This window comes from Jaculus jaculus, chromosome 3 (genome assembly GCF_020740685.1).
Source record: "Jaculus jaculus isolate mJacJac1 chromosome 3, mJacJac1.mat.Y.cur, whole genome shotgun sequence".
NCBI classification, from domain to species: Eukaryota; Metazoa; Chordata; class Mammalia; order Rodentia; family Dipodidae; genus Jaculus; species Jaculus jaculus.
In genome coordinates this window covers 1,107,709-1,135,130 of record NC_059104.1, presented here as the reverse complement: position 1 = coordinate 1,135,130, position 27,422 = coordinate 1,107,709, and the positions used below count along the sequence as shown (strand labels likewise).

Sequence of the window (27,422 nt, the reverse complement as noted above, 5' to 3'; positions counted from 1 at the left end):
CAACACAGCAGTGAACAGTCATCTGAAGCCCAAAAGGCGCCATTACTAGAGCCCACCTGCTAGGCCCTGACATCAGATTTCCAGACTCTAGAATGGCCAGGAAATTGAGAGGGATCAGGTAGCTTTGTTATACAGTTTGGGGCCGGGGGAGAGGGGTGCTGAAACTAGACAGCAGAAATGTACTCAAAGTTTTCCCTTGAAATATCCATTTTCCTGGAGATCAGAAAAGGATCTCTCTTCTCCTTCTCTCTTGACTAAAGTAGCTACCTAGACCTGTTGTATTTTGTCTTTTAATTTTATTTATTAGAGAAAGAGAAAGGCAAATATAATGGGCATGCCAGGGCTTCCAGCCACTGCAAATGAACTCCAGATGCATGTGCTACCTAGTGCATCTGGCTTACATGGGTATGGGGGAACTGAACCTGGGTCCTCGGGCTTCATAGACAAGTGCCTTAAGCCATCTCTCCAGCCCTAGACCTGTTTTTCCATAAACAACCTGAGTCCCTCCTAGGAGGGAGTTTCCCTTTCCTGGAATTTAAATCTGATCCCAGCATTGTGGTCGGTTAAGCTTAGTCCCAAAACTTGGTTTCATGGCTGGCCTCTTCTTGAGCCAGGCCTTATCCCAGACCAATCAGCCTTCACTCAGGCTCACTGGAACCTGAAGGTAAGGCCCACCACAATAGGGTCATAATTGCTGGCTGTTCATCTCCCCTGAACTTCCTGGTCCTGGTAAGCCTCCCCCTGCTCCCACATGGGCTCTCTATCCTCTCCTGCCCTCCCCAAGGCAGGAGCTCTCTGCAATTTCTCTTCCTCTTTGAAACTCTTTTCATGGTTCAGGCCCATGCTCACTTCACATATGGTTTATCGGGCCACATGGGTATCTATTTCCCCTTCCTTGGTTCATAGGTCCTCCCTCTCCCTTGTACATTTCTGAATAAAATGTAATTTGTTGGTGGTTTTTTGTTTTGTTTTGTTTTTTGTTTTTCGACGTAGGGTCTCACTCTAGCCCAGGCTGACCTAGAATGCACTATGTAGTCTCAGGGTGGCCTCAAACTCATGGTGATCTTCCTACCTCTGCGTCCTGAGTGCTGGGATTAAAAGCATGTGCCACCATGCCCAGCTAAAATGTAGTAATTTAATAATTATCCTTATCAGTCTGGTTTATCCAATTCTTTGGTTAAAAAACAGACATGAGGGCTGGAGAGATGGCTTAGCGGTTAAGGCACTTGCCTGTGAAGCCGAAGGACCCGGGTTTGATTCCCCAGGACCCACATTAGCCAGATGCAGAAGGGGCACATGCGTCTGGAGTTCATTTGCAGAGGCCAGTGTCTCAGAGGCCAGTGGCCCAGGAGCCCATTCTCTCTGTGTCTGTCTCCGTTCTATCTCTCTGCTTGCAAATAAATATTTTTTTTTTAAAAAAAAGCTCAATTAAAAAAAAAAAAAAGACATCAGCCAGGTATGGTGGTGCACGCCTTTAATCTTAGCACTCAGGAGGTAGAGATAGGAGGATCACCATGAGTTTGAGGGCACCCTGTGACTACGTAGTGAATTCCAGGTCAGCCTGGGCTATAGCGAGACCCTACCTCAACAAACAAAACAAAAATCAGACACGAACTCAGGGTTTGGGGTTCAAGGACTTCTCCTGAACCCCCATAACCCCATTACAAAATGAGCTTCTGCTATTCTAGTGCCCAGCTTGGGGCATTCTGTTCATAGTCCAAGAAAACTAACAGAGGCAAACTCAGATCTGAAATTTTTATCAGCCTAAATCTTGTTTTTACAAAGCCTTAAGTTAACCAAGCATTTTGAACACATGAAATGTTCAGTTTAATTTATGAAAATAAACACATTCTATAACATATAATAAAGAATATGCCATTGGTATATCTGAATATCCTTTGTTTTACAAAAGAACTACAAAAAGTTACAAAGATCACCTCCATGAACAACACATGAATGTGAAATGTAGCTGCCTCCTTCCTAGGAGTTCACAAACTCCAGAAGCTAGCAGGGGCGTTTGTATGTCCCACAAAGGAACCCCAGGTCTTGGTCTTGGTGAGGCTGGTGTTGGTTACAGATAGTAGAGAGGTTCAAAAGGCAATCCAGCAAACTTGGGCTCAGCAGCCCCAGGGATGCAACAGAAGGCTGGCAGCAGAGGACAGCATGCAAGGATGGACTCCAAAGGAGCAGACGACACTCCACCTGCAGGGTCTGGGTATCAACACACTGTGGACAGTGGAGGGAAGGGGTTCTGCTTGCTGACAACCAGTTTCTGATGCTGATGGGATATGTAGCCTTTAATATGACCCTGGAGGAAAAAAAAAAGGAAGTAGTTTATACTGAGTTTGATCCCTTCAAATATACCAAGTGATTTAATAACATTTTTCCCCAGTAAAGGAGCAAGTTAACTCTGGGAAATGATGAGTTAAAAAGATGCATGATTGATGGGAAAGTGTGGGGGTGGGAAGGGAGGGAATTACCGTGGGATATATTTTATAATCATGGAAAATGTTAATAAAAATTTAAAAAAAAAAAGATGTATGATTGGGCTGGAGAGATGGCTTAGCAGTTAAGCACTTGTCTGTGAAGCCTAAGGACCCAGGTTTGAGGCTCAATTCCCCAGGACCCACATTAGCCAGATGCATAAGGGGGCGCACGCATCTGGGGTTTGTTTTCAGTGGCTGGAGGCCCTGGCACACCCATTCTCTCTCTATCTGTTGCTCTCAAAGAAATAAAAGTAAACAAAAATTTTTTAAAAACTGGATGATGGAGAACAAAGAAATGCATGCTAGACCAATCCTCCTTCAACCATGAAACTTTAAATGGTATCTCACAGGAAAAGATTAATTCTAGTTAGAAAATATCTTTTGATAAATTTTTAAAAATATTTATTTATTTGAGAGAGAGACAGAGAGAAGGGCAGAATGAAAATGGGCACACCAGGGCCTTTAGCCGCTGGAAATGAACTCCAGGTGCATGTGCCACCTAATGCATTTGGCTTACGAGGGTTCTGGGGAATGGAGCCTGGGTCCTTAGCTTCACAGACAAATGCCTTAATCGCTAAGCCATCTCTCCAGCTTTTGATATATATATTTTGATATATATATATATATATATATATATATATATTTTTTTTTTTTTTTTTGTTTTTTTTTTTTTTTTTTTGTTTTTCGAGGTAGGGCCTCACTCTAGCCCAGGCTGACCTGGAATTCACTATGGAGTCTTAGGGTGGCCTTGAACTCACTGCAATCCTCCTACCTCTGCCTCCCAAGTGCTGGGATCAAAGGCATGCGCCACCACGCCCAGCTTCTTTAGGTAATTTTAATGCTACAGTAAGTCTCAAGTTCCAGTCCAAGCTTGCTGAGAGCAACAGGTTAAATGACAATGAGAACTCACACACCATGTATATCAAGTTGGCCAGAATGCACTGTACTTCATCAATGTCTACATCTTCCACATGCATAAATTTCAAGGCAACCAGAAAGGCATCCAGGGATAGCTGATGTGTTTTGAGTAACAAATACCTGTACAAGGAAGAGAAATTACTGCAGATACAAACAAGACCTTGTATTTCAAGGGCCAAGTACAGGAGCTGTGAGCAAGTTGGTAGAAAACAACATCTTTAAAAAAAAAAAAAAAAAGTTATTTGTGTATGAGGGATAGATGGAAAGAGAGAGAGTAAACAAAAGAACAAACATGGGTGTGCCAGGGCTGCAAATGAACTCCAGAAAACGTATGTGCCATTTTGAGTATTTGCCTTGGGTATAGGGAATCAAACCCTGGCTGGCAGGCTTTGCAAACAAATGTATAAACACTGAGCCACCACCCCAGGCCAGAAATAACATCTTTAACTTTTTTTTTTTAATTTTTTGGTTTTTTGGGGTAGGGTCTCACTCTAGCCCAGGCTGACCTAGAATTCACTATGCAGTCTCAGGATGGCCTCTAACTCACAGCAATTCTCCTACCTCTGCCTCCCAAGTGCTGGGATTAAAGGTGTGTGCCACCACACCTAGCTAGAAATACATCTTTTAATGTACAAGTGTTCTACATAATTTTAAGTTTCCACTTACTAGATATACCCTTAAATATACTCCCAAAGTAAGAGCTATGAAATATAATAGTATATGAGCTTTATTTAAAAATACCATACAATTTGAACTTTAAAATATTTACTGATTTTGTTAAATCAGTGATTTTGTTAAATTTTGTTAAATGCAGACTTTGTCACGTTAGGAGCTCTGAAATCAGAGTGAACTTACAATGCAAAGTGCCCCTACTATTTCTGGTAGACTACCTGGTAAGTACAGACAAGGTATGCCTGTTGGGACCAGGCCTCAGAAGAACTAATGCCAGTGTCTAGTGTCCCATTCAGGAAAGCAATCTTCATACATATGACACACACAGCGATAGAGGTTAGGTCAGCTACCACCACAAGAGGAGAGAGCGTGGACTGATGTAAGACATGGCATCTTGCCAATGCCGAGTATACTGCTCACTTGCATTATCACACAAGCACTTAGGGATAGCCTCTGCCCCAAAAGGAGGGGAATGCCGCACCCTAACTTCCTTGCCACAACCAGCATCATCTGTCCCAGGTGTTCCCTTCAACCAGATACTCACACTCTCCTCTTTTTTAAATTATTAAATTATTATATTTAATGAGGGAAGTACAGAGCCAAGGAAAGACAGCCACGTGGCTAGAGATCCCATGTGGAGGGCCTGGAAAAAAAAGCATGGAAAGAAAAGAGAAGAAAGTTCAAGGAGCTCCTGCCATGTGAGCAGCTGGAGGGATAAAGGAGCCTGTGTGGAGAGGAAGGGCTGGGGACCTCAGACCCCACCAAGGGAAGCCCTCACCCACAGCTAGAGTTCCCAAGTAGTCAGAGAGCACTCACACTTTCTTAAAGAGGTTCCTGTATGTGATGATCTTCAGCTTCTCAAGGATGAGGAAGATGCCGCAGCGAATGAAGAAGGTCTCATGCTTTGCCAGGGCCTCATTCAGTAGCAGCAAGTTGCCCTCACTGGATGAGGGAGACGCGAGGTATGGACACAGAGCAAAATCGCAGGAAGAGACAGTCAACACGGTTTCTCACACAGAACGCATGAAACTTCAACCAGCTTCACATTTTTAAAACAGTGAAAAAAGACAAAACCCACCTTACAGCTTTGGTCACTTCTGAAAACTGCATAAGGTGGTACTTTCTTAGAAGTTCGATGGTTGGCATGTGACCCTAAGACAGAAAGTTTTCCAGAATAGCAACACTTTTTTTTTTTGAGGGAGGGTCTCACTCTGGCCCAGGCTGACCAGAACTCATATGTAGTCTCAGGGTGGCCTCAAACTTACAGCAATCCTCCAACCTCTGCCTCCCGAGTGCTGGGATTAACAGCGTGAGCCACCATGCCCGGCTTTACTTTCATTTTTAATAGAACTATCTTCAACAAGATTCTCATTAAGGAATTAAGATTTGAAAAAAAAAGAAAGAAAACTCCTAGACTTTCTTAAGGAGCTGAACAAGGGGATTGGAGGGATTGCTTAGTGGTTAAGGCACTGCAAAGCCAAAGGACCCAGGTTCAATTCCCCAGGACCCATGTAAGCCAGATACACAATGTGGTGCATGCATCTGGAGTTCATTTGCAGTGGCTGAAGGCCCTGCCATGCCCATTCTCCTCTCTCTCCTGCCCCCCCTCCTCACCCTTTCTCTGTCAAATAAATAAATAAAAATAAATTTAAAAAAAAAAGGGAGCTGAGGGCTGGAGGGATGGCTTAATGGTTAAGGCGTTTGCCTGCAAAGCCAAAGGACCTAGGTTCGATTTCCCAGGTCCCACATTAGCCAGATGTACCAAGGGGCACATGTATCTGGAGTTTGTTTGCATGGGCTAGAGGCCCCAGCGTGCCCATTCTCTCTCTGCGTGAAATGAATAAATAAATAAGATAAAATATTTTTAAAAAGGAGCTGAACAAGGATTCAAAACTTAGTAGTACACTAGAAAAAAAACAACTCTGGTCTAGAAATCAAGACTGCACATCATTTTGTCATTCAGTGGATATGATCTTGATCTTTACCTTCTCGTGTCCCTTCATGCTTCTATAACAGGAGGCAGATGGTAACTGAAGAGACACCAGTACAAGGACAGGATTGGGGAATAAGAAACATCTCCCAGAAAAATCAGCTAAACATGTTCAATTTGCCTCTTCAGTAGGAATGGAGGTGAGACAGGGAGGGACAGCCACACTGTTATAAGCTATCTAGGTTTCAGCCTCATGCAGAACTGTTTTGTGTTTTTCAAGGTAGGGTATCACTCGAGCCCAAGGTTACCTGGAATTGAACTCTCAGTGATTCTCCTACCTCTGCCTCCTGAGTGCTGGCCTTAAAGGTGTATACCACATCCAGCATCTCTCTCTTTCTTTCTTTCTTTCTTTTCTTTTTCAAGGTAGGGTCTCACTCTAGTCCAGGCTGACCTGAAATTCACTATGTAGTCTCAGGGTGGCCTCCAACTCACAGCGATCCTCCTATTTCTGCCTCCCAAAAGGTGTGCACCACCATGCCAGGCACCCTCTCTCTTTCTTAATGAATGCATGCAGATGCATGCACCACCATGTACATCTGGCTTATGTGGGTTCTGGGGGATCAAACCTGGGTTCTTAAGACTATGCAGGCAAGTACCTTAACTGCTAAGGCATCTCTCCAGCCCATCTTTTTTTTTTTTTTCCAAATATTTTAGTTATTTATTTTGATACATACAGAGAGAGAGAGAAAGAGGGAATGGGTGTGCCAGGACCTCTAGCCACTGCAAACAAATTCCAGATGCATATGCCACCTTGTGCATCTGGTTTTACATGGTTACTAGGGAATTGAACCTGGGTCCTTTGGGTTTGTAGCCAAGTGCCTTAATTGCTAAGCTATCTCTCTAACCTCACCCCCCACCCTTTTTATTAGTTTTAGAAGGGAGAAAGAAAGCATGCCATTTTGAGCCTGTGTCAGTTAATCAACGACATACCAGCTATAAGGTTTTTTTTAGGTTGAAATATCAAAAATGAATCTTAGGCCAGGCGTGGTGGCGCACGCCTTTAATCCCAGCACTCAGGAGGCAGAGGTAGGAGGATTACCATGAGTCTGAGGCCACACTGAGACTCCACAGAGGAAAAAAAAAAAAGAATCTTAGGGGCTGGAGTGATGGCTTAGCAGTTAAGACACTTGCCTGGGAATCCTAAGGACCCAGGTTCAATTCCCCAGTACCCATGTAAGCCAGATGCACAAGGTGGTCCATGTGTCTGGAAGTCAGGGTACACCCATTCTTTCTCTCTTCCTCTCTCAAATAAATAAATAAAAATTTTTTAAAAAATGAATGTTCAAAAAGCTGGGAGTGGTGGCGCACACCTTTAATCCCAGTACTTGGGAGGCAGAGGCAGGCGGATTGCCAGGAGCTCAAGGCCACTCTCAGACTACATAGTGAATTCCAGGTCAGCCTGAGCTAGAGTAAAACCCTAACTTGAAAAACCAAAAAAATAAAATAAAAAAAGGAATCTCAAGGCAGGAGGCTCATGCTTATAATCCCAGCAATTGGGAAGTAGAGACAGAAAGATCAAAAAGGCCAATTTTGGTTACATTGTGAGTTTGTGAGTTCTAGTCTAGCCTGAGCTAATGAGACCCTGTCTCAAATTTTAATTTATTTATGTATTTTCTAAATATTTTATTTTTATTTACCTATTTATTTGACAAAGAAAAGGGGGGAGAGAGAGAGAGAGAGAGAGGGAGGGAGGGAGGAGAATCAGCAAGCCAGGGCCTCCAGCCACTGCAAACAAACTCCAAATACATGCGCCACCTTTTGCATCTGGCTAATGTGGGTGTTTGGGAATCGAACCTGGGCCTTTGGCTTTGCAGGCAAACGCCTTAACCACCAAGCCATACCTCCAGACCTATTTATTTGTATTTTTTTGTGACTAAGATTCCTACAGGCAGGCTAGAAAGCCTCCCCCCACCCCTTGGTTAATCTATTCCCATGAATTTAGGCTTATGTGAGCGGCTTGGGAATTGAACCTGAGCCAGCAGGCTTTAAATATTTTATTTTATTAACAGGCTTAATTCACTTGAAATATTTTAGTTACTTACTTTGTATTTACTTAAGAGAGAGAGGGAGAGAGAAGGAATGGGTGTACCAGGCCCTCTAGCCACTGCTAACAAACTCTAGACACATGCACCACCTTGTGTATCTGGCTTATATGGGTTCTGGGGAGTCGAACCTGAGTCCTTAGGCTTTACAGGCAAATGCCTTAACCCCCTAAACCATCTCTCTAGTCCCCTAGCAGGTTTTATAAGCAAGCACTTTGGCCACTGAGTTATCTTACCAGCCCCTGAATTTAGGGTTTTAAGGAGAAACATAAATAATACACACGTTTCATTTGTCATAAATGTTAAATTACTTTCAAGAGAAACAAAGCTCTCCTACAAGGGTCTACAAAGCTCATTCTGCTCTGAAGCCCACATACTTCACTCCTGGGCTGTGGTCACATACAGCTCAGACTGACATCAGTACACTACTATCTTGGAGGCCACTACTCTTGAGAGCACAGCGAGCAACAAAGATGCTGGCAATCACTCACCAGCAGCATCTTCACTGGCAGCAGGTAGATAAGAATCATCCTCTTGTTCTTCTGGCTGGAGCGGTGGCAGTGCTCAAAGGCAAATGACAGATACTCCTCAGCTGCAGAGAGCAGGCCCTGCATATGTCAGATTCCCACAGCCAAACTGCCCAGCACATTTTGACCATGCTATGATCCTTATACACAAAAAAGGTCACTGTTTCCCTTCACCATGTAAACTCATTTCCATCATCAATGACATTTTGCTAAAGTCATATACGAGCCTTTAAAATTATTTCCACTGGAAAACACAGACATTAAAAGAAGCAGTTCCAAAGCTTGGCATGGTGGCTCATGAGGGAGGCTGAGGTAGGAATTACTATGAGTTCCAGGTCAGCCTGTGTAAGACTCTGCTTGAAAAAAAAAACAGGGCAGCTCTCCCTTGGCTGGCTCCTGAACTTCCATGTTTTGGTTAAGCTTCCCTGATCTTAGACCAGGCAGCTGAGACAAGAGGAGACACCCATCCTTACTCCCACAGGGGCTCTCTACACTCTCTTGCCCTCCCCATAGCAGAAGCTCTCTATCTTTTGTTTTGTTTTGTTTGTTTTTTTGAGGTAGGATCTCACTTTAGCTCAGACTGACAGAGAAGCTGGGCATAGTGATGCACGCACATCTTTAATCCAGCACTTGGGACACAGAGGTAGGAGGATTGCTGTAAATTCAAGGCCAGCCTAGAACTACACAGTGAGTTGCTAGTCAGCCTGCGCTAAACAAAACAATGAAAGGAGCCAGGCATGGTGGGACACGCCTTTAACCCTAGCACTCAGGAGGCTGAGATAGGAGGATTGCTGTGAATTTGAGGCCAACCTGAGACTACATAGTGAATTCTAGGTCAGCCACATTGCCTATCATGGAAATTCCTCCTGGACAGGACTGTTAGGTCCCACATACAAAAGACCAAAGATACTCACACTGCAGGTCTTTCTCATGGCAGACACTATTGTCAGAGGAAGCAGGCCTTGGGTCAGAATCTATCTAGAAGCTGAGGAAATCCACTCTGACAACCACTGTCTGTTCCTAAATGGAATGGCTACTTTTTTTTGTTTCGTTTTGTTTTGTTTTGTTTTTCAAGGTAGGGTCTCACTCTAGCTCAGGCTGACCTGGAATTCACTATGTAGTCTCATGGAGGCATTGAACTCACGGCGATCCTCCTACCTCTGCCTCTGGAGTGCTGGGATTAAAGGTGTGCGCCATCACACCTGGCTTTGGAGTGGCTACATTTGACAAAGCTTCTTCACTTGGTGACTATCACTGTGGCAAAAGTATCTCTTCCCCACACAGAGCTCTGTCCCAGGAACCCTGTGTAGGTACAGTCAGTGACAAGGAGTGAGGTGCCAGTTTGCACATCTCTCTAGCCATCAGCATGACTTCTACAACCTATTCCTAAAGAAGGATGTCTTTACTACAGCTCAAAAACAACTAAGTCACAAAGCCCATAGGTACACAGAAAATACATTCTGACAACTACTATACAGTAAGCCTTCCTACTGTCATTAAGGGGTCTTTTTGAAGTAAATAATATGGCCAGGAATGGCGATGAACACCTTTAATCCCAGCAATCTGGAGGCTGAGGTAGGATACACACTGAGTTCAAGGGTAGCCTAAGACTACATAGTGAATTCCAGGTCAGCCTAGGCTAGAGCAAGGCCCTACCTCAAAAAAATAAAATGGAGTAAAAAATATCTAGAAAGCTAGGCATGATGGCACATGCCTTTAATCTTAGCACTGAGGAGGCAGAAGTAGGATTGCCATGAGTTTGAGGCCACCCTGAGATTACAGAATTCCAGAGCAGCCTAGGATAGACTAACACCCTACCTTGAAACCCTCCCCCACCAAAAAAATCTAGAGAGGCAAAAATCTCTGCAATTGTAAAATTATGAAAATGTAAAAGAATCGCTTCTCAGCCTTTTGGCTAAGATCAAGTGTAAACTGTAAAATAAATAACTAGATACTCCAAATACTCTTATTTATATAAATATACAAATGCAGGAAGAGTTAAAACCATTCACTCTTTGCAAACATTCCACACATTAAACACAAGTCTAAAGGAATTCCCAACATTACTTGAGACACTCCCAGGGCCTGGGCTAGCTTTTACATGCACAGAATCTCAGTCATCGTCCAGGATACTGTGATGGAGTCTTTTACTGATTGCAGAGCTTGCCCTTGTGAGCCCCCATTATTCTCTGGTCTCTGTAGGACTAGGGTTATAGATATGTATGGCCATGCCCAGCTGTTTACATAGTTTCTGGAGACTCCGATATGGGCAGTCTTAGGACCTCTCAGGAAGTGCACTTAACCACTTGGCCATCTCTCCAGCTCACATTCAGTTTCTTTGCAGTAAAGTGGAAGAATTGGACAAGACAATCCTGAAGAAACTTAAAGTCTGGAGGATTTGATATGACTGCCTGGTCAGTATTAAGTAATTTCTGGTTAGTGCTCAAGCGTGTCGCTCTGAGCTCTCAAAAGAACACTGTGTCAGAACTCTGGAAGAGTTTGGAGGAATGTCATCTCAAGCTATGAACTTAAGACTTTCTTTTTTGGGGGGCGGGGAGAGAGATGGGCAACATCATAGAAAATCATTGGTAAAAAAATGAAAATGAGCCTTTGTAAGCCCAAAGTCAAAACCCAAGTAATCAAAGCATGGGAGCTGCTGTCTTTTGTTGACACAGAACCTGACCACAAAGGAGGCAGCTGGCCACCCACTGTCCTCCTGCTGCTTCATGAACTAGGGAATATATGACCAGTACATTCAAACAGTGAGTTTAACCGTCAGCTTTAAATACAGGAGAAGAGACCACAAAGAGCATATGCATGCCAGCTAATCAAAGCTGAAAAGGAAAGAAGCCTGGCCTCATGTTCTTAAGAAAGCTAAAGAGAGGCTAGAGAGATACTTAGTGGTTAAGGCATTTGTGTGCAAAGCCAAAGTACCCAGGTTTGACTCCTCAGGATCCACGTAAGCCAGATGTACATGCATCTGGAGTTCATTTGCAGTGGCTAGAGGCCCTGGCATGTCCATTCTCTCTCAAATAAATAAATAAAATATTTAAAATTAATAATAATAAAAAAGAGCTGGAGAGATGGCATAGTGTTAAGGTGCTTGCCTGTGAAGTCTAAGGACCCAGGTTCAATTTCCCAGTGTCCCCATAAGCCAGATGCACAAGGTGGCACATGTGTCTGGAGTTTATTTGCAGTGGCTGGATGCCCTGGTGTGCCCATTCTCTATCTGCCTCTTCCCCTCTCTCTGTCTCAAATAAATAAATAATTTTTTAAAGCCCTCCAAGTATAATTTTTCCTATGTTTAATCTACTTTAGGGTCAAAAAAATATATGGACCTGGGCTGGAGCGATGGCTTAGCACTTAAGGTGCTTGCCTGTAAAGCCTCAGGACGCATGTTTGACTCTCTAGGTCCCATATAAGCCAGATACACAAGATAACACAAGTGTGTAGGGTTGTACACATGCACAAAATGGCACAAATGTTTGCAGTTAGATTTCAGTGGCTGAAGGCCCTAGTGTACCAATTTTCTCCCTGATAAAAAAAAATAAAAAGCTATATGGATTTGTAAAAAATAAAATAAAATAAAGCCAAACATAGTGGTTCACATCTATAATCCCAATACTAGCAGGAAGATCATCAGGAATCTAAGGCTAGTCTGGGCTACATCATAAGTTCTAAAGTAGCTTGGGCTCCAAACAAAACACACACACACACACCTATATATGTGCACACAACCTGAGCTTGGTTTACATATATGTTACACCTTAATATATGGTAATTACATTCTGAGAGCATCAGTATCACTCAAATTGTGCAGGATGTGTGTCTTATCTAAAACACTGGAATTATCAACATACCTTGCTTGAAGTCACTATCAAACATGGCCTTGCGCCCAACATAGTACTTGTATGTAACTCTCTGTGCAGTGCTATAGTCGTCTTTCAAATTTGAGCTGTCAATGGCTCTGATCAGAGGTTTACACAAATGGAGTTTGTTGATCTGTAATGAATGAGAGCCTATTCTAAATATTTAAAAACAACATTAACAACAAAACAGATGGGTGGAAGAATAGATATGAATTTCTGATACTATGTGTCTCCTTAAAACAGGAATTATAAAATGTTCCTTATCATTAGGATTATTGAATAATAAAACAAAAAGCCACCTAGTATAGACAACATGTACTATGAAAGCCTGGGAACTCTCTGAAGGAGCATTAACCTGTAGGGGAGGAGCCACAGCCCAAATGAAATCTAACAGGCTGCCCTTCATGTCCAACTTGCTGTTTTCTTTTGCCTTTTGTTTTTTCAAGGTAGGGTCTCCACTCTAGCCCAGACTGACCTGGAATTCATTATGTAGTCTCAGGGTGGCCCTGAACTCATGGCGATCCTTCTACCTCTGACTTCCTAGTACTGGGATTAAAGGCTTTATGAAGCAAAGACATGCCTTTGTCCATCTATACATATATGCGTATGTCCCATTTCCACACAGCTGATATTACAATATAGATGGCTTTGGAGTAAAGCAACCTGCACCAAAAGGCCAGCTCAGCTCTACCACATGGCTGTGAATCAGTGCTCAAGACCTAAGTCCCTACAGGGTTGATTACTCAGTACTTAGGATATCAGTCCCCACAGGCCCAGTCACTTAGTACTCAGGACCTCAATCTCTATACAGTTGGTCACTCAGTGCCCTCAGTCCCCATAGGGCTGACTACTTTAGGACCCTAGCCCTGGAGTGATTACACTCACTCCTGAAAGCTGCATTAAATCTCTTTCTTTGTGTCTGTGGTTCCAGGGCCAAGTGCGTGCATTCTCCAATGTGCTATAATCCTCAAGTTTGAGAAGCACTTAAAACAGAGCCTTATACTTGGGAGGCACTCAATGAATGGCGCCCCCAAGGATTAGCAAGTGATTAGGATGCCGGGAGATGAGCTACCAGTTAACAGAACCAGAATCAATCTGGGAAGACAGGACTCACCTTAAAGTAGATTTTAAATAACTGGTTCACCAGGAACAACATCCCCCACTTCTTAGAGTCCTCTATGCCAGCACGACTACAGAAGAGGAAATAGCAAGTTCATAAATCATAAATTGCCTAACCAGTTACTATTGAGATAAAGCGGCACAGCTCAAGTCATACTCCCCAAATAAAATATTATTAGAAGTAAAACAAGAAAGAACCCAGAACTCTAAACACTTGGGAGCTCCATCTAGAAATTGCCTATCTTTCAGCAGAGCTGTATAAAAACTGCTATAAAGCATTTCTGAAAGAAGAGTGTTATCTCTCATTATTACAACAACATGTACTTATGAAATACACTGATTGTCAACCTATCATAAATTTGGTTCATCGGTTAATGGTGCTTGTTTGCAAAGTCTGAAGGCCTGGGTACAATTCCCTAGCACCCATGTAAAGCCAGATACACAAAGAGGTATATGTGTCTAGAGTTTGTTTGCAGTGGCAGGAAGCCCTGGTGCACCCACTCATTCAAATTCTCTTTCTCTCATTTGTGGAAAAAAAAAAAAAACAAGCCTGAGACTACATAGTAAATTTCAGTCAGCCTGGACAAGAGCAAGACCCTACCTCAAAAAAACAAAAAAATCTCAGCACTTGGGAGGCAGAGGTAGGAAGACTGCCACAAGTTTGAGGCCACCTAGAGATTATATAGTGAATTCCAGGTCAGCCTGGGCTACAACAAGACCCTACCTCAAAAAAAAAAAAAAAAATTAAATAGGGCTGGGGAGCTGGCTTAGTGGTTAAAGGCAGTTGTTTGCAAAGCCTGTCATCCCTGGTTCAAATTCCTAGTACAACACAAAACCAGATGCACAAAGTAATGTATGTATCTGGAGTTTACTTGCAGCAGTTTGTCCATGAACTCTGCCCTCTCTCAAATAAATAAATAAATAAACATAAATATACATAAAAATTAAATAAAGGCAGCTAAATTCAACCACCTTGCAAGCAGGCCAAAGCAAATTATCCAAAGAAATGGAAAGGGGGAGAAAAGGATGTTAAAAATTACATTTGTCAGGTGTGGTAGCACACGCCTTTAATCCCAGCACTCGGGAGGCAGAGGTAGGAGGATTGCCATGAGTTCAAGACCACCCTGAGATGACATACTAAATTCCAGGTCAGCCTGGATCAGAGTGAGACCCCACCTCGGGGAAAAAAAAAAAAGAGAGAGAGAGAGAGAAAGGGCTTAATTTGTCTTATAGCTCCAGGGGCTACAGGGCAGAAGGCATGACAGTGGGAGGTGAGTGGTCACACTGCATCTGTAGTCAGGAAGCCAAGAGAAATGAATGCTGAATGATGCTCAGCTTGTTTTCTCCCTTTTATCTAAAACCTCAGCCCATGTTCATAGTCAGAGTGGGTCTTCTCACCTCAATTAATCTGATCTAGAAACTCCTTCACAGATCCATACACCCCAGAGATCATTCCCTAATGAGTCTATATCCCACCAAATTCACAATATTATTACAGCAGCAAAGGTAAATGATGCTTATTTCCTTTTATTAAAGGCCAGCAGTGGCATGAAGTCCTCAGACCCTTACTTACGTGTCACTGGCACAGACTCGGAAGCAGCTCATCAGTAGCTCAGCAGCTTTTTCCAGCATATCCCCAACTTTGCTCTTTCCTTTCTTTACCAACTGCTGATCTGCCTGTAGAATATAAACACATTTTTTTTAAAGCAAAATGTAGGCAAGTTCAAGTCCCAAAGGCTTTGTAGACAACTAGGGTACTGAGAAATCTATAATACACTCTCCCAAGTCATAATCAAACCAAACCTATCCTCAAGTCAGGCTGATGCTAGGCGCCACTCTTAACCATGCTTCCATCTGGGAGTTTCTTCCCTTCTACAGTCAAAGCAACGTACAAAACCTTCCAAGGAATGTTACAAGACACTATGAGAAGACTCCTGTCTCATTTTGAGAACACATTTGGTTAAAGAATCAACTGGAATTCTCCAATTTGTTAAGATGGTCCACGTGCTAATGGTCACCAAGCCATTGTCTGTGTCATTTTTGGCACTTTCAAGGGAGGGTCTCACTGATCCAAGCTGACCTGGAATGTACTCTGGAGTCCCAGGCTAGCCTCGAATTCACAGTGATCCTCCTTCAACAACTCTACCTTCCAGGTACTGGGATTAAAGGCGTGTGGCCATCATGCCCAGCTCCAAAGTAGGATTACTTTGGGTTTTTGTTTGTTTGTTTTGTTTTTGGCTTTCTGACGTAGGATTTGCTCTAGCCTAGGCTGACCTGGAATTCACTATATAGCCAGCTAAACTAGGATTCTTTAGGACAGGGACAGGCCACATCTTGTGAGTAAGAGAATACAGAATTGTTCCACAGTTATTCCACTTCTTTAAAAACAACACACCACAACAGCCAGCCATAAATTGGAACACTTCCATACACGGACTGGGTGAAACTGAGCAAGTACCTGTCCTCACTGATCCAGAAGGACACTGGTCACCTTTTTGTCTTTTGCTCCCTGTAAGAGATAACATCACACTTCCCTCCCATTCTTCAAAACACAGGAACAGCCAGGCTTAGTGGCACGCACCTTTAATCCCAGCATTTGGGAGGCAGAGGTAGGAGGATCACCTGAGTTTGAGGCCACCCTGAGACTACACAGTGAATTCGAGGTCTGCTTGGACTAGAGTGAGACCTTACCTCAAAAACCCAAAACATGGGAAGAAACACATGAAATTAAGCAGCAGGTATTCACCAAGTGTTATTTTTAAAACAGCGATAGGAAGTTAAACTTACATTATTGGCAAATATTCGAAGGTCAAGTGCTACTGCATACATGACAGGCAAAGCCCTAAGGACAAAAAGCAAACATAAAGAGCCAGAGGTCCAAAATTCCACCACTGACATCCAGGCTTACTATACAGAATGGGATCCACACCCTCCCCCCACACAGGTACCAATTGCCTATTCCACACCTGATGCCCAGACACAACCTCAGGCTTCCTAGCCAACCTAGATGCCAAACTTTCAATCCTCACTCCACATCACTATCCTGACCCTACTCAGGGGCCTAGACCCTGGTCCAGCTGGGGTATCCCCGGATATCCCCACTACCGATAGCAGCTCCACTTAAAAATAACGTGGTTAGGGCTGGAGAGATGGCTTAACGGTTAAGGACCCCGATTCGAGGCTTGACTCCCCAGGACCCATGTAAGCCAGATGCACAAGGGGGTGTATGAGTCTGGAGTTTGTTTGTAGTGGCTGGAGGCCCTGGCATACCTATTCTCTCTCTCTCTTTCTGTCTGTTGCTCTCAAATAAATAAATAAAAATAAACAAAAGAGATGACATATTAAATAATAACGTAGTTAGCTGGGCGTGGTGGTGCACACCATGAGAGGCAGATCGCTGAGAGTTCAAGGCTACCCTAAGACTCCACAGTGAATTCCAAGTCAGCTCAAGATAGACAGCAAGACCCTCCCTCAAAAAACCAGAACAAAGAAATAAATAAGAAAAGGTGGCACACATCTTTAATCCCAGCACTTGGGAGGCAGAGATGGAAGTATCTCTGTGAGTGTGAGGCCACCCTAAGACTACAGAGTGAGTTCCAGGTCAGCCTGGGCTAGAGTGAGATCCTACCTTGAAAAACAAAAAACAAAACAAAGATTTCCAAGCAAAAACCAGAGTGTAATATACACAAGGCCATCAAATAGTTCTGAGTACCTTCAACTGACAGCACTGGGCTCTCCTTCACATGTAACCTAAGTCTTCATTTAGAAAGGAAAATGTGTACCAAGCATGGTAACACGTACATACAACCCCAGCACTCAGGAGGTAGAGAAAGATCACCAAGTTCCTGGTCAACTTCAACTACATAGTGAAACCCTCTCTCAAACAAAAAACAGCCTCTTACCTATCACATACAAGGCCCTGGGCTCAAGCCCCAGAAGTAAAATAAAAAATCCAAAAAGATCCAAAAAGCAAAAAGTAAAAGAAAGAGTTGGGCTGCTTCTCTGTAAGAGGTCTTTGGCCACTGTAGTTTTGTTTTGTTTTTTTCTTTTCTTCCCGCCCCCGCCCCCCAGGTAGGGTTTCACTCTAGCTCAGGCTGACCTGGAATTCACTATGGAGTCTCAGGCTGGTCTCGAACTCATAGTGATACTCTTACCTCTGCCTCCCAAATGCTGGGATTAAAGGTATGTGCCACCACGCCCGGCTGGCCACTGTAGTTTAACAAAATTTATTTCCCGACAGTTTGCTGATAAATCATAAATCTTGAAATTAAAATTAGTTTTCAAGAAATTTAAAATAACCCAAAAAAACTAGAGTGGGAAAAATATTTCTACTCCAAATCTAAAGCCAAAAGTAAGCTGAAGAAAAGTATAGTGCCTAATAAATATTTGAGGCACACAAATAGTGAAGTAATACTACAAAATATTAAACATAATCCAGCTGATTTGCCCTATTGGACCACACTGACTATTAGAACTCTGCTATCCATGCTGACATTGCCACACATCAATATAAACACACAGAAAATACACCTACTTAAAAAATAAGTCTTAGCCAGGCATGGTGGCACATGCCTTTAATCCCATCACTCGGGAGGCAGAGGTAGGAGGACTGCCATGAGTTCGAGGCCTCAAATTTACAACAATCCTATTTCTGACCCCCGAGTGCTGGGATTAAAGGTGTGCACCACCATGCCCAGCCAAAAAACTTTTTAAAAACTGTGCTAGCCAGGCATGGTGGCACATGCCTTTAATCCCAGCATTGGGAGGCAAAGGTAGGAAGAGCGCGGTGAGTTCAAGGTCACCCTGAGACTCCATAGTGAATTCCAGGTCAGCCTGGGCTAGTGAGACCCTACCTCAAAAAAAAAAAAAAAAAAGCCAGGCATGGTGGTAAGCACCTTTAATCCCAGCACTCTGGGAGGCAGAGGTAGGAGGACTGCCAAAAGTTTGAGGCCACCCTAAGACTACATAGTGAATTCCAGGTCAGCCTGGGCTAGAGTGAAACCCTACCTCGAACCCCCGTGACCACCCCCCCAAAAAAAACCAGGATGAGAGATGGTCTGGTTGGTAAAGTGTTTGCCAATGTGAGGACCTGAGTTTGTTTGGATATCCAGGGTCCACATAAAGGCCAGGTGCAGCTGTGTGTGCCTGTTGTCCCTCCCAATGCTCAGACCATAGAAACAGGAGAATCCCTGGGGCCTGCTTACTAGTTAGTCTAGCCAAATTGGTTGAGTTCCAGCTAATGAGACCTTGTCTCAAAAAATAAGGTACAGAGGTGGGAGCATCACCATGAGTTTGAGGCCACCCTGAGATTCCAGGTCAGCTTGGGCTAGAGTGAGACCCTACCTCAAAAATAAAAAAATAAATAAAATAAAATAAAAAAATATATAAATGCCAGGCATGGGGGGGTCACACCTTTAATCCCAGCACTCGGGAGGCAGAAGTAGAAAGATTAAGGTGAGTTTGAGGCCACCATGAAACTACATAGTTAATTCCAGGTCAGCCTGGGCCAGAGTGAGACCCTATCTCGAAAAACCAAGATCAATCAATAAATAAAATAATAATATTATATAATATCTACTTTATATATTATAATATTTATAATTACATACATTAATTTATTTATATATATCACATATATATATATAGGTAAATAAGGTGGAGAACAATTGAGGAAGACAACCAACATTAATCTCTAGCCCTCATATACAAGTACTCCCCCCACATGTGTGCCCTCCCCAAGATATTTTCTAATCTCCAGCTTTGTCTATTCATGCTTACCAGTTTTCTTCTTTGTGGGCCTGAAATGCTCGCAGGAATGATGTACAATGTTAAGGAAGATACAACAGAAAATTCAAGTAATGTTACACTTAATAAAAATAAAGAGTAAGGAGGAGTCTAATTTCGAAGAGATACAACATGCACTTCAGAAGACTATGTTACGAAAACATTAAGTTCTTGAAGCAAAAATGTATGACCCACATCATAATAACTATGTCAGTAGCCAAGTATATTCAATATAGTCACTTTATATAGACTTTCTCCCAAGCAAGCAAGACTTTTTACCCGGTTTCTCTAAGCCTACATGGTTATCAATTATATTTAATGCTCCAGAATCTATAGTATAAGGTTTATTTTACTAGCACTAGCATTTTTAAAATCTAAGAAGAGAGGCTGGGGAGATGGTTCAGCATGTTAGGTACTTGCGTACAAAGTCTAAGGACACAAGTTCCATTCCTGAGCACCCACATAAAGCCAGATACACAGGGTGGCATATGCATTTGAACTTCATTTGTAATGGCTAGAGGCCCTGGCATGCCCATTCTCTCTCAAATTTAAAGAAAAAAAAATTTTTTTTTTTTAAAGGGCTAGAGAGATGGCTCAGTGGTAAAGGTGCTCGCCTGTAAAACCTAAGCAGCCACATAAAATCAGATACACAAAGTTCATTTGCAGCAGCCAGAGGCCCTGGCATGCCCATTCTGTCTCCAAATAAAAATTCTAAAAAATCTAAGGAGACTTGGCTAGTGGCCATTCTCTGAGTTTAAACAAGATAGTTTTTAAAAAGCATACAAAAAACCTAGAGATAAATTTAAATACTTAGCATTTTTTTTTATTAGTACTGCAATGGCAAGATGCCATTTTACTTGATACTGGCTTGATAAAAGTCTTTCATGACCACATATAATGAGGATATCTGAGTCTACTTTTGCCCACCTAGGTCTGAATTATGGACCTCTGACATTTCACCAAGAGTACTTTAACCAGTTCTTTTTTAAAATTTTTTTAATTTAATTTTTATTAACATTTCCATGATTATAAAAAAAAATCCCATGGTAATAACCTCCCTCCCCACCCCCACTTTCCCCTTTGAAATTCCATTCTCCATCATATTACCTCCCCATCTCAATCATTGTAGTTATATACATACAATATCAACCTATTAAGTACCCTCCTCCCTTTCTCTTCAGTTTATGTTTCCTTTTTAACTTACTGGCCTCTGCTACTAAGTATTTTCATTTTCATGCAGAAGCCCAATCATCTGTAGCTAGGATCCACATATGAGGGAGAACATGTGGCGCTTGGCTTTCTGGGCCTTTAACCAGTTCTTTTAAGCATACTTACAAAACATTTTTCAAATTAGTTTTTAGGTTAACATACAAAGTAAAGGGCTTCATTGTGTTATTTTTTTAAGTTAAAAAATTTTATTTATTTATTTGAGAGAGAAAGAGGCAAAGAGAGAGAGTGAGTGAGTGAATGGGTGTACCAGGGCCTCTAGCCACTGCAAATGAACTCCAGACACACGCGCCACCTTGTGCATCTGGCTTACGTGGGTCCTGGGGAATCAAACAAGCATCCTTTGGCTTTGCAGGCAAACCACTAAGCCATCTCTCCAACCCCATTGTGGTATTTTTATTTATTTATTTATTTATTTTTAATTTAATTTATTAGTTTTCTTTTCAGTAAATACAGGCAGTTTGGTACCATTATTTAGGCTCATCTGTGATCTACCCCCTCCCATTAGACCCTCCTTGTTATTGAAAATGGGTCGTGCATTGTGGAGTTAGCCCCCAGTTATTAGTATGATAAATGTCTCTGAAAATCATGACCCAACATGTAACTCTGACATTCTTTCCGCCCCCTCTTCCGCAAGATTTCCCTGAGCCATGTTGGGTTCATTTTTGGTCTGCTTCAGTGCTGAGGTGTTGGGTACACCATTGTGGTATTTTTTAATATGATATTGCCTATATGTAATTATCAAGACATTTTTCTTCTCCACTGAATTAAATCCATCCTCCTAACCATGTTCTTCCTTACTATATAAGCAACTAGGTGAGTCTTGAGATCTATGCTAATCTATATGTCCATGTAAAACAGCTAAAATGAGGCCTCTCTTTCAAAATGTTGTAGTTCCTTTCTAATTGCAGATTTGCAGAGTGGTCCAAATGTTTCAGGACCCCAAAATCTCTGCAACCTTCTGTACTGTTACACAGTGCAGTTCCACACATGACAAGATATTGGACGATCACCGTCTGGCATTTGTACGCCTCTATGAAGTCATGGTTCCCCACTGCATAGGTACACCTGGAAAGCAAACATCAGAGCCTGAGGATGGAAGCACTGAGAGGGTTATCTACACATAAAACCCAAACACCAGGTATATTAGCCTAAAACACCCAATTTTTTACTATTCCTAGATGTACATCTGGAGCTCCTGCTTGGCAGGGAACCACAGATCAAAGAAGGAAATACACAAATGAGCATTTGAACTGAAACCGATTGATATAAGGTGTCATGAGGTTCTGAGACTATTCTGTCAAATTCCAGAAGGGAAAACAGTTTAGCAGGTTTTGAGTAAAGGAACTAATGACATGGCACAAGCCTCTATCTGTCAGCAAAAAAGAAAGACAATTTATACAGGTTCCCACTGGCAGTCAGTACCAGCTCATCACCAAATCTGGAACCCCACCGCACAATGCAGAGCACACAGCTAGAACAGCACAGGTTGTCTCATGCCTCCACGAGCACAGTAACACCTCAGCTCTTCCAAAGGCCTGGCCCAGGCTGCTCTGAAACACAACAGGCATGCAGGCAGAGGGCACTCTGTCCACATGGCTTTAGCACACAACAGGCAGGCAGGCAGAGGGCACTCTGTCCACATGGCTTTAGCACACAAAGTGCTGCTCAAGCTGATACCCTGGAGATAAAAGCAGCAGAAGAATCATATAAATAAAGTTTCTGTCTGCTTTGCTCAACTCAGATTCTTTGCCCTGCAAGGCTAAGAGGTTTAAAAACACACATTTCGGGCTGGAGAGATGGCTTAGCAGTTAAGTGCTTGCCTGTGAAGCCTAAGGACCCCAGTTCGAGGCTCAGTTCCCCAGGTCCCACGTTAGCCAGATGCACAAGGGGCGCACGCATCTGGAGTTCGTTTGCAGAGGCTGGAAGCCCTGGCGTGCCCATTCTCTCTCTCTCTCTCCCTCTATCTGTCTTTCTCTCTGTGTCTGTCGCTCTCAAAAAAATAAATTAATTAAAAAAAAAATAAATAAAAAACACACATTTCCACAAGAATAGCAAGGCTAGGTCAGGTTCCACAGCTGACTAATAAAAGAGACCACTGTCCACTGTCCTGTCAGCATGATAAACATCAAGTGTAACACAACAGTCAAATGAAACTTCCAAGGCTTTACCAGTGAGGTTTCAAGTGGACTTTTCTATTTTTCAAAGTTAATTATTCACAGCTTCCAGCAAAAAGATGACATAAGATAAAAACTTCCAGTGAATCCCCATTTCCAGCTGTTTGTTTTCCCTCCTGACAACAGATTACCTTAAATGAGCAGCAAACATTTCATCATAAGGTGGCTCCAAAACTTGCTGACATTTCTCTTCTGGGGAGGCCATCTATTGAGGAGAAAAAGGGCAAAAGCAAGGTTAGAGATAGAGAAAGACTGCAATATAAAGGAAGAGCTTTAGATAAACTCTTTCAGAATCTCAGAGGTTACAGTAATACTTTACAGTTTAGCACATCTAAGCAAAAGGTTCATTACTCCATCAACATTAGTATTTCAAGAAAGTAAGAGGCCTGTGAATATAACTCAGTTTTGTCTGCTGTGAGCCAGAAAACATCCTATGTACTTTCACTTACATGCTAGTACTTAACAGCCACTCAAACATTTAAGCAACTGCTATGGGTTTAATAAACCAGGGGGTATAGTGCCCTCCATGAATAAAGTCCAACAGGTAAAGAGATGACATCACGCCAGGAGTCACTATACAGCTTCCTGGAGGGAGCACATGCCTTGGGCTAGTTGTTGACAGTAATTTCTAACTTTCCCTTCTTCCCAATGGCCAAAGTTTAGATGATATGAACAACATACATGAAGATTATTTTTACATGTCACTTTGGCCATGGGCACCCACACTGAATATGACTATCTAGGGGGTGTTTCTGGAGGAGACTGGGCCTGGAATCAATAACTCTATAAAGGGAGATGATCCTGCCCAGCAGGGTGGGTACCCATCAACTGCTGGGGAAAGGATGCTGAACAGGATAAAAAGAAGGAAGGAGCATACCTTTTGGATCCTGACTGCCAGCTGAGCTGAGAAACCATCACATTTTGGGCACTCAGTATTAGGTCTCTGCTTGGATGTATTGAAGCAGCTTCTTCCACCACTGATGGAACTTCCCCTTGATCTGTAAGCTTGAAATAAATCTCTTCCTCCCCTATACTGTGCCTGATTTAGATGTTCATCCCAGCCAACGTAGAGCTGGCTACAACAGGGGCTACAACAGTAATATTAGTTTTCTTCTATTCAAACTTTAAATTTCCCTAGAGAATTGACTGCTCCTGATTTTCTCTAGACACCATATGCATAACTCTTTCACTTATGCTCAGCCTGAAGCTGGCTGTCCCTCTCTAGCTGTTATGAGCATACCTCTCACCTACCTGAAGCCGTGGGTTTGCAACATGAGGATGCTTGAAAGACACCAACTCTGCACAGGACGCTCCATCTCTGGTGTCAATGGCTTCATACACCTGAAACACATGGAAAGTCTGAACAGACAGGAAGGCATCTGTTCTAGTGGGAGTTGAGCAATATACTGCATACTACTAAAAGTGTCTTTCTACTATGACAGGGGCCAGAATAATCAAAATGTAAAAAGGCAACACAGTGAACAACCACTTAAGAGTCTTCCTTATTTTGTAAAGAGAATAAGCCAATGGCACATTATTTCATTAACAGAGGCAATTATTCAAACACTTGAATATTTACTTATTTGCCTAAAACAAAGTCAGCTTAAACACTACATATACTCAAAATTTGGCCGAGCATGATGGCGTACACTTTTAATTCCAGCACTTGGGTGGCAGAGGTAGGAGGATCACCTTGAGTTCAAGGCTTTCCTAAGACTATATAGTGAATTCCAGGTTAGCCTGGGCTAGATAGAGTGAGACTCTACCTGGGGGGGGGGGGAGAAGCTAGAGGCTGGGAAGATGGCTCAGTGGGTAAGAGTGCTTGCTGCACAAGCATTACGAGCTGAGCTTGACCTCCAGCACCCATTTAAAAATCTGGGCTTGGCTACACATGCCTGTAACCCAGTGCAGACAGGGGGAAGAGACAGGAGAATGGCTGGTTCACTGGTCCACCAGTCTAACCAAAAGATGGCAGCTCCAGTTTTGGTTAGAAGAGGACATCCAACATTCTCCTCTGGCATCTGTATACACACACATGCATTCTTTCTCTCTCTGTCTCTCTCTCTATATATATACATACATACATACATACATTTAAAAAACTACATAAACTCAAACTTCAAGGGCTAGCTACTCAATTCAAATGTGGAATAAAAAAGAAAATGGAAATGACTGAGTAAATGCTGTCACAATCATATAATGGGACAAACTCTTGCTGGGTGTTAAAAGAATGAAACAGACCCATATGCAGCAACAGGAAACAAGTCAACAGCATTTTTGTTGAGTGGGGAAAGCTAAAGGGAAAAAAAGAAAAACTGCATAACTTAGGAGGAAAAAATGCAAAAACTATATACATCAAATAGAAAAATCTAACTATGTAGGACTCTACACCATACCAGCTGAGTGGATGTAGGTGGGGACAATAACCTCTGAATATTAGATATATACACTTGTATTGGACATCAGAAGCTGTGTCACTACAAGTATTTCATAATTAGAAAAAAATCTCCTTTAAACTATATTTACAAAAATTCTAATAAACAGTCAAGCATAAAGCTGCTTATGTAGTGTGACTGAATGATAAGACATGTAACTACTATGTCCACATAACTTATGTTTTATTATTTATTTACCATTTTTATTTTTGAGACAAGGTCTTACTATGTTATGCTTCCCAGGCTGGTCTTGAGCTGGTAGGTTCAAGTGATCATCCCAACTCAACCTCCTGAGTGCCTCGAATACAGCATGTACCACTATGCATGCCTTTTCCACAATAGTTTCACCAGGACATCCGAATGGACAAAAAGCAGAGGAAAACGTCCTCAACACTGTTAGCTATCAGAACCACAGCATGTCCACAAGGAATACAGATGCTTCTTGATTTACAACCTACACAATGTTAAAGCTCTGCAGCACAACACAATGAATGATGAGTTGTGCTCGCTGCTGCCACCTAGCAACAGGAGAGCGACCCTGATTTATATCCCTAGCCTGAGGGGGGGAAAAATCCAACTTCAAACCTGAAGTAGTGAATACACACCTCTTCCCACCATCATTAGGTTGGAAAGTCAGTCAGGCATGCCTTTCCCAGCACTTGGGAGGCGGAGGTAGAAGGAACGCTCTGAGTCTGAGGTCAGCCTGAGACTATATAGTGAATTCCAGACTACAGTGAGACCCTACCTCAAAAAACAAACAACAACAATAAAAATCCTAAACCAGGGATTATCTGCAGTTAGAATGAAGAAGGACAATATCAAGTGTTGGGAGAACATAAAGCAACTAGAAAAGTCACACTGATGGTGACCTAAATTGGAACAATCACTACAGAAAATTGGCATTTTTACAAAAGGAAGCAAATACCTGCTGTGACACCATAATCTTGTGCCTGGCACCCACACCCAGAAAGATAGGTAGCACACGCCACTAGGACACACACACGGGAATCCCAAACCCTCAACCTGTGGTACAGCTTGGATACCTGCTGGGAAGGAGTGACCCTGAAATACAACCCCAGTGCTCACAACGGTTCCTACTACTTAAGCACTCAACAAGCACTAGCCATTAAATCTCTCCCTCTCATTATCCATTCAAATAACTCACTGCATGAGTGAGATAACTCAAGAGATTCTTAGAGCTCTACTGAGAACACCTGACTAAAGGAAAAGGCTTTGAGAAAGAAGCCGCCACTGGTCACACAGAGTTAAAGTGATATAGAAAAAAAAAGTGACAGGTAGAATGAAAACAAAATGAAAGACCGAGCATGTTGGTACACGCCTTTAATCCCATCATTCTGGAAGCCAAGGTAGAAGGATCACTGAATTAGTGGCCAGCCTGGAGCCAGAGTGAGACCCCCGCCTCGAAGGAAAAAAATTCAATATGTCACGTCACTGTGACGAAAAACAAAATACTAGATAGGGACAAGGGCTCTCCCAAAGGGACCATCAAGAAACACTGCTCAGTTGATGTACCACCACAATGAGTACTGCTGCCATCCCCAGGCGGTATGAGATACAAAGTGTGCTACGGTTCAGATAGTGCCACCTGGGTACCACTCAAACCAGACCCGTCTCTTCATCTTCCGCCGCTCCAGCTTCGGTCCCAGGCACTTCCCCCCTGGCCGGAAGTTTCGGCGCGAGGCTCGCTGCGCCAGCAGCCACCGAAAGGGCGCGCGCCTCAGTCCAACGCCATCCGCACAGCCGTCCGGCCCTGTTCGACCCGGTCTTAGGATCCGTCTCAGCCCTGGCGGAGAGGGAGAGGGAGCAAGCCTCACCTGCTGCAGGTACTGGTTGATAGTGATATGCGCCATGGCAGCGGCCACACGCGTCCACTGCCTCACTTCCGACGTAGGTCCTTCTCCACTCTGCGTCCCGGCGCCGCGTTCCCAGCACTTTGGTTCCGGCCTGGCGGCGCGCGCGCGGGCTGAAGTCGCCGCTCTGGGGCTCGAACGCGAGCGGCGCGCGCAGCTGCCATTCGTTCCGGCCCACCGTTCGACTGCGGCTGCGCCGGGAGAGCCCGGCCGCGGCGCGCGCCCAGGAGCTAACGTTTGATCGCGTCCCCGAGCGCCCAAGCGCTCCGGGGAGCCGAGAACTAACGTCGGAGGGAGTCCCGGGC

The 27,422-nt window shown here is 43.1% G+C and overlaps 1 protein-coding gene across 1 annotated transcript; it reads right to left on the bottom strand.

Moving 5' to 3' along the window:
• Window positions 1-1,741: 1,741 nt before the first annotated feature.
• On the bottom strand, window positions 1,742-27,230 carry Pcid2 (PCI domain containing 2). Its single transcript, XM_004663417.3, has 14 exons — window positions 27,082-27,230; window positions 24,063-24,152; window positions 22,943-23,016; window positions 21,637-21,702; window positions 19,402-19,443; window positions 16,411-16,465; window positions 15,197-15,300; window positions 13,619-13,694; window positions 12,496-12,637; window positions 8,600-8,700; window positions 5,155-5,228; window positions 4,893-5,018; window positions 3,401-3,524; window positions 1,742-2,308 (listed from the first exon to the last, which is right to left on the bottom strand). Exons 1-14 carry the CDS (start codon window positions 27,115-27,117, stop codon window positions 2,219-2,221), a joined length of 1,200 nt encoding a protein of 399 aa, XP_004663474.1. The 5' UTR covers window positions 27,118-27,230; the 3' UTR covers window positions 1,742-2,218.
• Between the last annotated feature and the right edge of the window lie 192 nt (window positions 27,231-27,422).